This window comes from Polistes dominula, unplaced genomic scaffold (assembly GCF_049000335.1).
Source record: "Polistes dominula isolate Pdom_NZ unplaced genomic scaffold, Pdom_raw_medaka contig_286, whole genome shotgun sequence".
In the NCBI taxonomy this organism is placed as follows: Eukaryota; Metazoa; Arthropoda; class Insecta; order Hymenoptera; family Vespidae; genus Polistes; species Polistes dominula.
This window is the reverse complement of record NW_028300851.1, coordinates 1-13,369: the sequence shown is the minus strand read 5'-3', so window position 1 is coordinate 13,369 and position 13,369 is coordinate 1. Positions and strand designations below refer to the sequence as shown.

General features: G+C 34.6%; 2 protein-coding genes across 2 annotated transcripts; both read right to left on the bottom strand.

Annotated features, from left to right (window-relative positions):
• Positions 1-7,389: 7,389 nt before the first annotated feature.
• Positions 7,390-9,195, bottom strand: LOC149033798 (uncharacterized). The gene has a single exon (XM_089179595.1). It carries the CDS (start codon positions 8,795-8,797, stop codon positions 8,177-8,179), a length of 621 nt encoding a protein of 206 aa, XP_089035721.1. The 5' UTR covers positions 8,798-9,195; the 3' UTR covers positions 7,390-8,176.
• LOC149033797 (uncharacterized) lies at positions 8,878-11,843 on the bottom strand. The gene is made up of 4 exons (XM_089169902.1): positions 11,791-11,843; positions 9,637-10,988; positions 8,966-9,595; positions 8,878-8,889 (listed from the first exon to the last, which is right to left on the bottom strand). The coding sequence occupies exons 2-4, from the start codon at positions 10,459-10,461 to the stop codon at positions 8,878-8,880; spliced, it is 1,467 nt and encodes a 488-aa protein (XP_089026028.1). The 5' UTR covers positions 10,462-10,988; positions 11,791-11,843.
• Positions 11,844-13,369: the final 1,526 nt, after the last annotated feature.

The window sequence follows — 13,369 nt, the reverse complement described above, 5'->3', positions numbered from 1 at the left end:
CGTGGTACCTTCTTATTTTATAATCAAGTATTCATCCAGGGTTTTTATGCCGCAAGGCTTTTCCCTGACGAGCCAATAAAAAAGGCATTGTTTCTTTGGTTGGCTCAATCACGTGTTTTATTTTACACCCTAACCTAACCCCTTATTCTCCACTTTATAGCATAAACAAATTGCCAGAGGACTCTTAGTTGAGGAATTTCGGCCATAACATATATATATAAATAATATAATGTAAAGAAGAAATTGAGGATTAAGGGGAAGTGTTAAAAAAAGAGAATAGAAAGTAATCCACAATTTCATCTAGCCTTAATGTAAGATTCAAATATGCTCGCCCAAAGAATAATGATGACTAATTGGTTAAGACAAAAGAGGGATATGAAGTGTATCCGGGATATAGTTTTTAGTCGAAAAAGAACAATCGATGAGCGCGGACGTATTGAGAGAAAGTTCCATTATTAAGTATAAATGTTATATCATTTGTAGAGTAAAAATGAAGTAATATTGAAGCATTGTATTTAATATAATACAATATAAAAACCTTACAGAACCTGCTGCAATTTTCCTTAATTTAACAGGGAAAAATTGACAGAATCTATGATGATAGAATAAAAACTTATATAGATAAATATCCTAACCTACAACTCTATAAAATGGTAGCAATTGCAAATACATATTCAATTGAATTACGTTTATTAGAAGATGAATAAATTACCCTACAAGTACTTTTACAATAAATAAATAAAAACGAATAAATAGATTGCAATTCTGAAAAATTTTTGGTCTTTTACACTTTACGTAAATAATTATATAATGAAAAATATCTTATTATAATGATCTTTTATCTTTTTACATTAGTAATATTTTTCTATGAACTATTTAAGAACAAAAATGATCTGTATAATTGTTATACATTCAAAGATAAAAAAAAATGAAATAAGCTAAATGGCTGGTTTCTTATTTTTAAACAATAATTCTGGACGTTACTGAAAAAGTTTAAACTAGAAATTTTAGATCATACACAATTATGAAAATATATATATGTAAAGAAGGTGTACTTTCTTCCTTTGTGATTACGCGCGCTTTCATAAGTAAGAAGGTAGTAGGAAAGGCGTTATGTGTATAAACCTAATTGGATACACAAACAAAAGAGACAAAGCAAGGATGTAACGTATATGGATCAGATGGGATATATAAATAAGAGAGAAAAGACGTTACGTATACAAATCAGATTAGATATTTAAAACGGATAGATAGATTTAACAGACTAAGAAAGTGAGTGATAAAAGTAAAGAATAGACATAATTGTCGTTTTTCGTTTGAGGTAATATTATATTGTTCATTTTGTAAATATTGTATATAGGAAATAAGGTTGACATAGAAATAAATTCGTTTCATAACAACACTTTGTGCTATTCTTGACCGTTTTGTTTGGACCACTCCTATTCTGGCCTTATAAAACGACAATTTCTATAAAACAAAAAGAAAATGGAAAAACTACAGTTTGAATTTCAGGTGATACCTTCTCCAACAGAATCAAAAACAAACATTATGATTATAACTACAATTAAGACAGAAAATGGGGAAATATATGTCCTACCTGAGGAATATCAGATTGTAAGTCAGCATACCGAATTAAGGAAAACAAGCGGGTTTGCAAGTTTGAAAGAATCGGCCAAGAGACACGAGAAGAAAAAATTATGGATAGGTTTGTCAGAAGAATTAAAAAAGGTTTATATGGATAAGTATGGAAATATGAAATTTAAAAACTACTTTTTGGATACAATAGAGGAGAAAAAAGAAAACACAGGAAACAAAGATCTAAAAACACTAATAGAACAAATAACAATAGCTAATGGAAAAAAAGATGGAGAAAAAGATTTTAAAAATATTTCAGAAAAATTTATATTAAAAAAATTCATTAGTAAGAACACAAATACAAAACAGTGGATAGAGACGTTTGAGAAAGAATGCAGAAGATTTGACATCACAGAGGATAACATGAAGATCGGAATACTAAGACTATTCCTAGACAAATCAGGCCAGGATTGGTATCTTTCAATTAACGCAGATCTTGGAGAAAGAGATTGGGAAGGATGGAGAGATAAATTTATACAAACCTTTGAAGATCAAGGTTGGAACAGATGGGCATACGCTGTAGCATACAGATACAGAGAAGGATCATTATTGGAATATGCAATACGGAAAGAAAAGTTATTGTTAGATGTAGATAGGGAAATCGACATGAAAACAAAAACGGCATTAATAGCGGTAGGAATGCCTGAAGATATAAGAGAAGGAATAGAGACAGATAAAATAACAGACAGAATTTCTCTTTTTAAAGAAATACGAAAATTAGAAAGCATGGTAATGAGGACAAATGCAGGAACAAGGGAAAATAAAAGAAACTGGATAAAGGAAAAAAAGGAAAAGAAACCATGCAATATATGCGAGAAAATGAATAAAGGCATCAGATATCATCCCGAAGACAAATGTTGGTACAAAATAAATGAAGGTGAAAAAGAATAGGGTAAGTATCCAAAGGTAAAAAACAACTCAATAATAGAAGTAAATTTAAACACAGAACAAAAAAACTGATAATCACACCATTGATTAAACAAAAAATGTTAATAGAAAATACTTTAGAAATAGAAGGGACTTACGATCCTGGATCAAAAGTCTCTTTAATAAATTCAAAATGGATAAAAATAAGAAATAAAGGGAAAGATATGAATAAAACATTTCTAAAAACAGTCAATAGTGTGACACAAGCGAAAGGTTTAATAACAATAAAGATCAAAATTTTTGAATTGGAAAAAGAAATAGATGTATTCATAATAGAAAAAGATAATTTTGAAGATTTTATCATAGGACTAGATATGATAAAAATATTTAGACTCTCTCAGGATGAAAACCTAAAAATATCACAAAAAACAAATTTAAAAGAAAGAGAAATAAATGAAAAGATAGATAGAGTCCTAGATATAGGATATAAGACTGAGAATAATAAAGAAGCCAAAGTAAATTTCAACGAACATGTCATGGGACATGTTCGCAAGGGGAATGCGATATAAAATTAGAACACCTGAAGAAAAACCAAAGAAATAAGATAGAAGAAGTAATACAGAAGTTTAATACGGTGTTCGCAAAAGATAAGTATGACATTGGGACAGTTAAAGATTATGAGGCAAGAATAGATTTGATAGAAGAACAATATTGTAAAAGACCATACAGATGTACAATAGAAGATAAAAAAGAAATAGAGCAGCAAATAGCAAAATTACTGGGAAAGAAACTAATAGAGGAATCATATAGCCCTTTTGCAGCACCTGTCACTCTAGCATTTAAAAAGAAGAAAATAAAAAATCAAGACTGTGCATAGACTTTAGAGACTTAAATAAACTAATTGTACCACAAGCACAACCTTTTCCAATAATTGAAGATTTAATAGTAAAAACAAGGGACTGCAAATTTTTCTCCACACTAGACATAAATTCTGCCTTTTGGTCAATTCCCCTTAGAATAGAAGATAGAACAAAAACCGGTTTTGTAACACAAGATGGACATTACCAATGGACCTGCCTCCCATTCGGCTTAAAAACAGCACCAGCGATATTCCAAAGGATACTAAGCAATATCTTAAGAAAAAATAATTTAAAAGATTTTTCGGAAAATTACATAGATGATATACTTATTTTTTCACCAACCTTTGAAAAGCACATAGAACACTTAGAAAAAGTGTTAAGTGCGATACTAAAAGAAGGATTTCGATTGAAATTTAAAAAATGTACATTCGCTTCTAACTCTGCTAAATACCTGGGACACATAATAGAAAATAATACAGTCCGGCCAATCAAAGACAACCTAAAATCAATAGAAAATTTTCCACAACCAAAAACTCAAAAGAACATAAGACATTTTTTAGGCAAAATAAATTTTTACCATGAATATATTCCGAAAAGTGCCATAATACTAGATCCACTCCACAAATTATTGAGAAAAAATGAAAAGTTTATATGGACAGAAGATTGTGAAAAATCATTCCAGGAAATAAAAAGCTACTATGCAAAAAACCAATATTAGAAATATTCGATCTAAAATTAGAAATAAAACTATACACAGATGCATCAATAGAAGGTATAGCAGCAATACTTAAACAAACACAACCTAATGGAAAAGATAAGCCAATAGCTTATTTTTCAAAGAAATTAACAGAAACTCGAAAGAAGAGAAAGGCTATATACTTGGAATGTCTGGCGATAAAGGAAGCGGTGAAATACTGGCAACAATGGCTTATTGGGAAAAGATTCACAGTGTTTTCAGACCACAAACCACTGGAAAACTTGAATATTAAAGCAAGAACAGACGAAGAACTAGGCGATTTAGCGTACTACTTATCACAGTATGATTTTGTAATAAAATATATTCCAGGAAAGGACAACATAGAAGCGGATTGTCTAAGTCGAAACCCAGTATTAGAACCAGGAGAAGATACAGAAGAAGAGCTAAGAACTGTGAATCTAATAGAGATAAACGAAATTCAAAGGGACCAAGCTGAAAACAAAAATATTCAACAAAATATAAGGAAACTTATAGAGAAAAATAAGATATTTTATAAGCACACAAGAAAGGGGGATAAAATAATTTTATCAGAGAAATTAAGCAAAAAATTAATAGAAAAAATTCACAAGGAATGGTGCCATATTGGTATACGCCAAATGACAGCAAGAATGAGTAAGAGATACACAGCAAAAAAATATGACAAAAAATATAATAAAAATATGTAAAAATTGCAGGATATGTTTGGAGAATAAAACAAGAGGGCAAACGAAATATGGACTAATGTCACACTTGGGCCCAGCGACAAAGCCTTTTCAAATTATGTCACTAGATACAATAGGGGTTTTGGAGGAAATAGATCAACAAAGAGATATCTACACTTACTAGTTGACCATTTTACAAGGTACGCTTTCATAATAACATCACGGACACAAAACGCAAATGATTTCATAAAACTAATAAAAAAAGTAATAGAAATAAATCAGATAGAAATGATTTTAGCAGACCAATATCCAGGCATTAATTCAAGAGAATTTAAAGAATTTTTAAAAGAAAAAGGAATAAAAATAATATTTACAGCCGTAGATTCGCCATTTTCGAATGGTTTAAATGAAAGATTAAATCAAACTATAGTAAATAAAATTAGATGCAAAATTAATGAAAAGGAAAATAAAAAAGCATGGACAACAATAGCTCATGAATGTATAAAAAAATACAATGAGACAGAACACTTAACAACTAGATTTGCCCCAAGATATTTATTAGATGGATCAGACGTTAGTATTGTACCAGAAGAATTAAAAGAAGTTGAAGAAAAAGATATATTGCTTAAAAACAGAAAAACAGCAATAGAAAATACGATTAAATCTCATAACTATAATAAAACGCTATTCGATAATAATAGAAAAGAACACAAATTTAACATAGGAGATTTAGTATATATAGAGAATGGAAATAAATTAAATAAGACGAAATTGGATAAATTGAGAACTGGACCATATGAGATAATAGGTCAGATATCGGATTCAATATATAACATAAAAACAGGAAAAAAAAGAAATACAGATTTATTCCATATAACAAAGCTCATACCAATCACCGATGAAACAGAAGACACAGATAAAGAATGATAAGTATCACAAATAGAATACAAATTATGAAGTATTTTCACCCGGAGGGGGGAGATGTAAAAAGTGTACTTTCTTCCTTTGTGATTACGCGCGCTTTCATAAGTAGGAAGGTAGTAGGAAAGGCGTTATGTGTATAAACCTAATTGGATACACAAACAAAAGAGACAAAGCAAGGATGTAACGTATATGGATCAGATGGGATATATAAATAAGAGAGAAAAGACGTTACGTATACAAATCAGATTAGATATTTAAAACGGATAGATAGATTTAACAGACTAAGAAAGTGAGTGATAAAAGTAAAGAATAGACATAATTGTCGTTTTTCGTTTGAGGTAATATTATATTGTTCATTTTGTAAATATTGTATATAGGAAATAAGGTTGACATAGAAATAAATTCGTTTCATAACAACACTTTGTGCTATTCTTGACCGTTTTGTTTGGACCACTCCTATTCTGGTCTTATATATATATATATATATATATATATATATATATATATATATATATATATATATATATATATATATATTTAAAAGATAAAAATTTTTTTATGGTAATAAGATTTTGTAAAAATAAAAAATTTACGAAAAATAATAATCGTTATTTAGAAGTATATTGTTGTTTATTTAAATTTTATACTAAATTGAGACACCAATTATTTATGATATGTATGTGATGAGTGTGTAGACATGTGAAATAAATTTTAATCATAGGTGAGAATATTCAATAAAAGCGTTGATAAAAAATCGGCCAATAAACGTGAACAGTCATTTAACGATAAAATTTTTTATGGCGAACTATAGACTCAAAAAGAGAAAAAGCATCCAAAAAGGTAATTAGCGTTTATTAATCGAACAGAACATTTGTCTTGATGTATCAGTATTGTGTTTCTGTGTGTTTTTCTATTTTATTTATAAAAATATATTGCATTTCAAAAAAGAATAGTACTTTTGTTGAACTAAAAATCAAAAATATTATAAGAATTTCTATTATTTTTTCGTCAGATTTTATTTCGGAAAACTACTAACTAGACAGAGGAAATTCTACACTTGTGGGGTTCAGACAAATATAAAATATATAAAAAATATCATGTTTGAAGATCACACGTGTTAGAAGTTAAACGTTCAAAAGTCCAAGTTTCGAGAGAATAAGATGAGTGCACAATATCAGGATTAAGATAATTGTAGGGTTCATTTATTATAATATTGTTACCTCTATACATATATCAAAAGACGCTGGTATCATCTTGGGAAATTGGTATTGAAAAAATAGTTTAACGTCAGTCACCCGTGACTCTAGTCCCCACGAGTTAGTTATATTAGTGTCTTGACTTAATTAAATTTTCACTAGAAATCAAAACGGTTAGTTTATTAAGACCGTTTTCTAGCATTACAAAAAGGAAAAATACTTTTATGACCTCTTCTACTATATATTAAAAACGTTTAATACTAAATATTATTGACGGGATAAACGTGTAGCACCATCTATTAGGAAAGGTATGCAGGATTTTTCAACCCTCTTTTACGTAGTATCCGAAATACATTTCTACTATATATAAATATTGCTACCAATTGTTCGGTGTAGGTACGACAAGATTTTATCTTTTTCTCCTCTGCATGTGAAGCTCTGAATTTTTCAGCCATCTATATGACGGACTTTGATATTTTCAATCCTCCTCTACGTATAATATTGTAGGGAAATCAATTGTTCTGTATCCGGCTAAGGATATCTAATTCCCCCGTGTTGCCGACACTACTTGAGATATAAAAGATACTTTTTATTCTAACAAATTATTGCTTATTACAATTACAATTACCCTTACAATAACAATTACAATAACACTTCGCAACTTTTCGCACTCACTCAGACCTCACAGAATCACTACTCACTCGCTACTCTCTACTCACTATTCTCACTCGCTCTCGTCACTCGGTTCTCTCCACGCTACTCTCTCGGAAAAACAACCCCCGACGCGTGACCGTCCTCTCCTTATGAGGTTTCTCCCCCACCCCGCATGTTCCAAACGCACTCGGACCTTTGGACCCACACCGACTAACACACACAACATGTCGAACCTTTGGACCCACACCGACCTACACACACAACCTCTCGGACCTTTGGACTCACACAGACTTACACACACAACCCCTCGGACCTTTGGACTCACACAGATTTACACACACAACCTCTTCGATTTTCAACACACCCCACACTCGCCCCCCCTGAAAAAGGATATCTGGCCTCAGATATTCGTTCCTCCTTGTTGACACAACAGTTCACGCTACACATCCATACTCACATACTTTTCTCGCTTCGCGTTCTTCGACTCTCACCCACATAATACATATCTAATTCATTCAATCGCTCGCATCTTACAATAAAACCGTACGAAGTCTTACACAACTACACAATGCTACTATTATTAATCATAAATCGAATTAATCATGCAAAAACTTATATTACTACGCAAACAAAAATTGTCAATCAAATATTAACTCGAGAAAAACGAAAATTACTACTAAGACTACCAACAGTTTTATTCTTCAGTGCTTTCACCCACTTTGTACTACGTAAAGGCCATTTCGCAACGTTTTGCCTATTTTTATCTCTCACTACTACTTCAGGGGACAAAGTGATAGCACTAGTATACCCTCCACCCTTGTCCTTAGCACCACCTTTCTTATCACCGCTTCCAGGAGCTTTTCTGTTTTCATCCCAATACTTGTCAATATCATTATTACTAGCACTTTTCTTACTAGCAGAAGAATCCTCCTTACGCTTACTGGATGTTTTCTTAGTTGGACTTCTCCTTGCGGGCTTCTTTTCCTCTTCCCTTTCTTCTTCCTCTGCATCTTCTTTCTCTTCATCCTCTCCGTCATCCGATCCTTCACTGGCGGTCTTGTTCCTCTCCCTTTCGCCGTCTTGATTTTTTTGTAAACACTGTATGACTAAATCATCTACTTCCTCTTTCCTTGCTGTGAGATCGACATCTAATTTTTTTCCTATCCGTTGTTGTACTTTCTCCGTTAACATTGTAATGAAGTCTGCATCTTTTAAAATCGCGGTGACTTCCCTACGAACCTCGTCCTTCGAGATATCAGTCATGGCGGTTTTCCCCGTCGTGCGTACTGCCACCGATGAAACTACGCTCTCCTCAACTTTAGAGGCTTCTAAATAAGATTGACCTAGGCGGCCCTCTGAGTCGCAAAGATTTACGTTATATACGTTTGGTAGATCACCATCCGTTGGTTGCGTTTTACTCGAACGCCCGACCTCAATGTCTCCAGAGTCTACCACCAATCTCACACCTTTTAGGAAATTTTCCCCTAAGACAAGATCATGTCGCACACACGAATCCGATACCAAATGTATTTTAGTGTCATACGCTTCCCCGTCAACCTCGATAGTGGCCGTAAAATGACCTAGCGTTTTAAACAATTCTGAACCCACACCCCTGAAACTGACGCGTTCGTTTATTATTCGCGGAGCTCCAATATCAGTGTAGGCGCTTTCGCTTATTAACGTCATCTGGCTGCCCGTATCTATCAGCGCAGGAATTTCCGCATTGTTTATCGTAACAACCTTTTTCACATATTGTTTATCTGCCGAGGAATCCTCACCGACCCGAACTATCGTCACCGATGGTGCCCTTTTGGGACACCTAGCAGAAATGTGCCCGAAACCCTGGCAGTTGTAACATCTCATGCCCTTCTCCCTCGACGGACAGAACGCCGCTCGATGTCCTCTCTCTCCGCAATTGTGACAGCCGTCGAAGACTCGTTGTTGTCCATCCGGTCTTTGCTGCCCCACCATTCCCACAGGTCTGCGCCATGTTGACTCTCCTTCGGCTTCTTCCGGTCCCCTCCATGCCCGTTTAGCCTCGGGCCCCGTCGGCAGCTGTATCTTCTCAAATGCAGTGAACAGTTCGATCTGTCCCGGAATACCCTGATCCTCGCCGTGTTCTGCAACGTCGAGTCAGGGATTCCGTCGATCAGATATTCGATCAGTTCTTCCTCACTTACGGACGCACAGTTCCCCAGGATCACCTTATCATGGTAATATTCACTGAAGCGTTCACCATGCTTCCACCGTCGTCGCATAAACTCCCTTTTCCTATCGACGCAAGAAGGAAGATGTCGAATCATCTTCCTTATTTCGTATAGCAGTTCATCGTTCGTCATGTCTGCATACTCCGCTCTCGAGTGAAACCACTCTGCAGCTTTCCCTTTTAACCGTAGCCTAAACAGTACTGTCGCTTCTCCGTCAGATAAATGGTGTATCCTTTTTAAGGCAAGGAACTGCCGTTCCCAGTGATCGTAGGGAGTCTCGCCGTTGTAATAGCTCAGCATCTCCGCGACCGTCGTCAACCCTATCTGCGGGCGACTTAATTCCTCCCGCCTCATAGCGATTGCATCGCGTCCAACCGAAACCCTTCTCTCGACCGGAACAGTCGGTAATTGCCGAGAGAGCTCCTCCATCTTCTGCTGCAACTGTTTTATCTCCTGACGAAGCAAAATTTCTCGATCCTCGGCGCTCGTAGCTGCGCCGCAGAGGGCAGCACCGTAGTTCTTATCTTTCCTCGAAAAGATTGCACGTGCTTCATCCTGAAGCTCCTCTCCCGAATTTCTTGAAACTCGCCCACTGCTTACCTCAATGTCCATTAGCCTTGAAACCAACTCCGCCTTCGAGCCTACCGTGGGTTGGTTCAATTCCCGAAGCCGCTCTTTAAGCTGCATCACCGTTAATTCACCGTATGAATTGGTATCCATTTTCAAGCTCAAGATTCCGCTTTAAAATCACAGCTATCTCTATATCTTCTGTATCTCCGTAGCACCGGACTTTTGGTGTAAATCCCGGCTGAGCCCCCAATTTGTAGGGAAATCAATTGTTCTGTATCCGGCTAAGGATATCTAAGTCCCCCGTGTTGCCGACACTACTTGAGATATAAAAGATACTCTTTATTCTCACAAATTATTGCTTATTACAATTACAATTACCCTTACAATAACAATTACAATAACACTTCGCAACTTTTCGCACTCACTCAGACCTCACAGAATCACTACTCACTCGCTACTCTCTACTCACTATTCTCACTCGCTCTCGTCACTCGGTTCTCTCCACGCTACTCTCTCGGAAAAACAACCCCCGACGCGTGACCGTCCTCTCCTTATGAGGTTTCTCCCCCACCCCGCATGTTCCAAACGCACTCGGACCTTTGGACCCACACCGACTAACACACACAACATGTCGAACCTTTGGACCCACACCGACCTACACACACAACCTCTCGGACCTTTGGACTCACACAGACTTACACACACAACCCCTCGGACCTTTGGACTCACACAGATTTACACACACAACCTCTTCGATTTTCAACACACCCCACACTCGCCCCCCCTGAAAAAGGATATCTGGCCTCAGATATTCGTTCCTCCTTGTTGACACAACAGTTCACGCTACACATCCATACTCACATACTTTTCTCGCTTCGCGTTCTTCGACTCTCACCCACATAATACATATCTAATTCATTCAATCGCTCGCATCTTACAATAAAACCGTACGAAGTCTTACACAACTACACAATGCTACTATTATTAATCATAAATCGAATTAATCATGCAAAAACTTATATTACTACGCAAACAAAAATTGTCAATCAAATATTAACTCGAGAAAAACGAAAATTACTACTAAGACTACCAACAGTTTTATTCTTCAGTGCTTTCACCCACTTTGTACTACGTAAAGGCCATTTCGCAACGTTTTGCCTATTTTTATCTCTCACTACTACTTCAGGGGACAAAGTGATAGCACTAGTATACCCTCCACCCTTGTCCTTAGCACCACCTTTCTTATCACCGCTTCCAGGAGCTTTTCTGTTTTCATCCCAATACTTGTCAATATCATTATTACTAGCACTTTTCTTACTAGCAGAAGAATCCTCCTTACGCTTACTGGATGTTTTCTTAGTTGGACTTCTCCTTGCGGGCTTCTTTTCCTCTTCCCTTTCTTCTTCCTCTGCATCTTCTTTCTCTTCATCCTCTCCGTCATCCGATCCTTCACAGACTTACACACACAACCCCTCGGACCTTTGGACTCACACAGATTTACACACACAACCTCTTCGATTTTCAACACACCCCACAATATATTTCCATTATATAGTATATTTCAAATAACGTATATACTAGTTAACAAATTCATATAAAAAGTTTTTTGAAATATTTCTAATTATTGAACATTATTTTTTTGTCACATACAATTAGTTATTCACTATCAATAATTGAATGTCTATCAAATACATGGACAATCATAACTTTTTTACTTTAATTAAAACATTTAGACAGTTTGTTTTGAAAGTGGCCTAAGTCCACTTTCTTTTCTTTCGAGAAAATTAAAGATTGTCACATTAACGATTACTCATTTTCTTTTACTAACCAATTTTAAATTGTACAAAACATGGGCAAATTTTAAGACATTAAATATTAACTAGTTATTCATAAAAAGTTTACATGAAATATAAATTACGTGATCTTTACGAGTCTTTTTTTTTTAAATGAACTAACACTTCTTTCAAAATAAACGGTCCCTTTATATTATTTTTAATCAATTGTATATGTAAAGATTTTCTGTCAAATATATAAACATAATATCACATATAAGCACATTAAAAATATTTTCTTTCTACTTATAATCACAAAATATTATTTGAACTATAAAACCAGATCCTAACATCTATAAAATTCCTAATAGTTTAAACGTGTAGAGATCTTCTTGTAAAAAAATGAAGTCAATGAATCTAATAGCAAAAATACTTAAGGCCTATAGGAAAAATTACTTATATTCTAAAAAATAATTAACCTATTCTATCTAATAATCATTATGAAAAGATCATTTTGTTTTCGTTTTTCACGGATTGTCAAAAATAGCATATTGATGGAAATGGCCTTGGAGGATGCGTAAGATATACACTTAATGAATGATAAACTATTAACATAGTTTAATATATAAAACAATAGTGAGTTACATTTGAACGTCTTTAATCATCGAGCGTTGGCGATAGACTGACCAGTCCCGTCGAAACAAAAAGAAAACAGTTCGAATACAGGAACAATACGCCACGCTCTTCATTGTCCATCGAGTATATATATCGAACGCTTACTTTGATTTCATTTTTTCCTGACAATTCACTTACAAAATGAGATTTTATATCTATGTGTTTACTTCTCTTATGTAAAATCGCATTCTTTGATAATTCTATTGTCCTCTGATTATCGCAAAATATACATGTTGGAGATTCTAGAAATTTTTTAAAAACCAATATATTTTAATAGTCTCTTTTAAATAAACAATTACTTTAGAAACTTCTGCCAATGCTGCATATCCAGCTTCCATCGTTGACAAGGCTACCGTACTTTGTTTCTTACATTGCCAGCTTATAGGACCTCTAGCTAGCATTACAACCTTTTCCCGTTCACGACCTCCAATCGTCAATATTTCCAGCCCAATCAGAGTCAGTGGTATGCCTGTAGTTTCTCCTCTACTCTTTACGTATGTGATTCCGTAGTGTGAAGTGTTCTCTAAACATCTCAGTGTCCTTTGCGCAAGTAACCAATGTCGCTTTACTTGCATCTGAATAGGTAAGAACACCTCGATGTTCTATCTTCA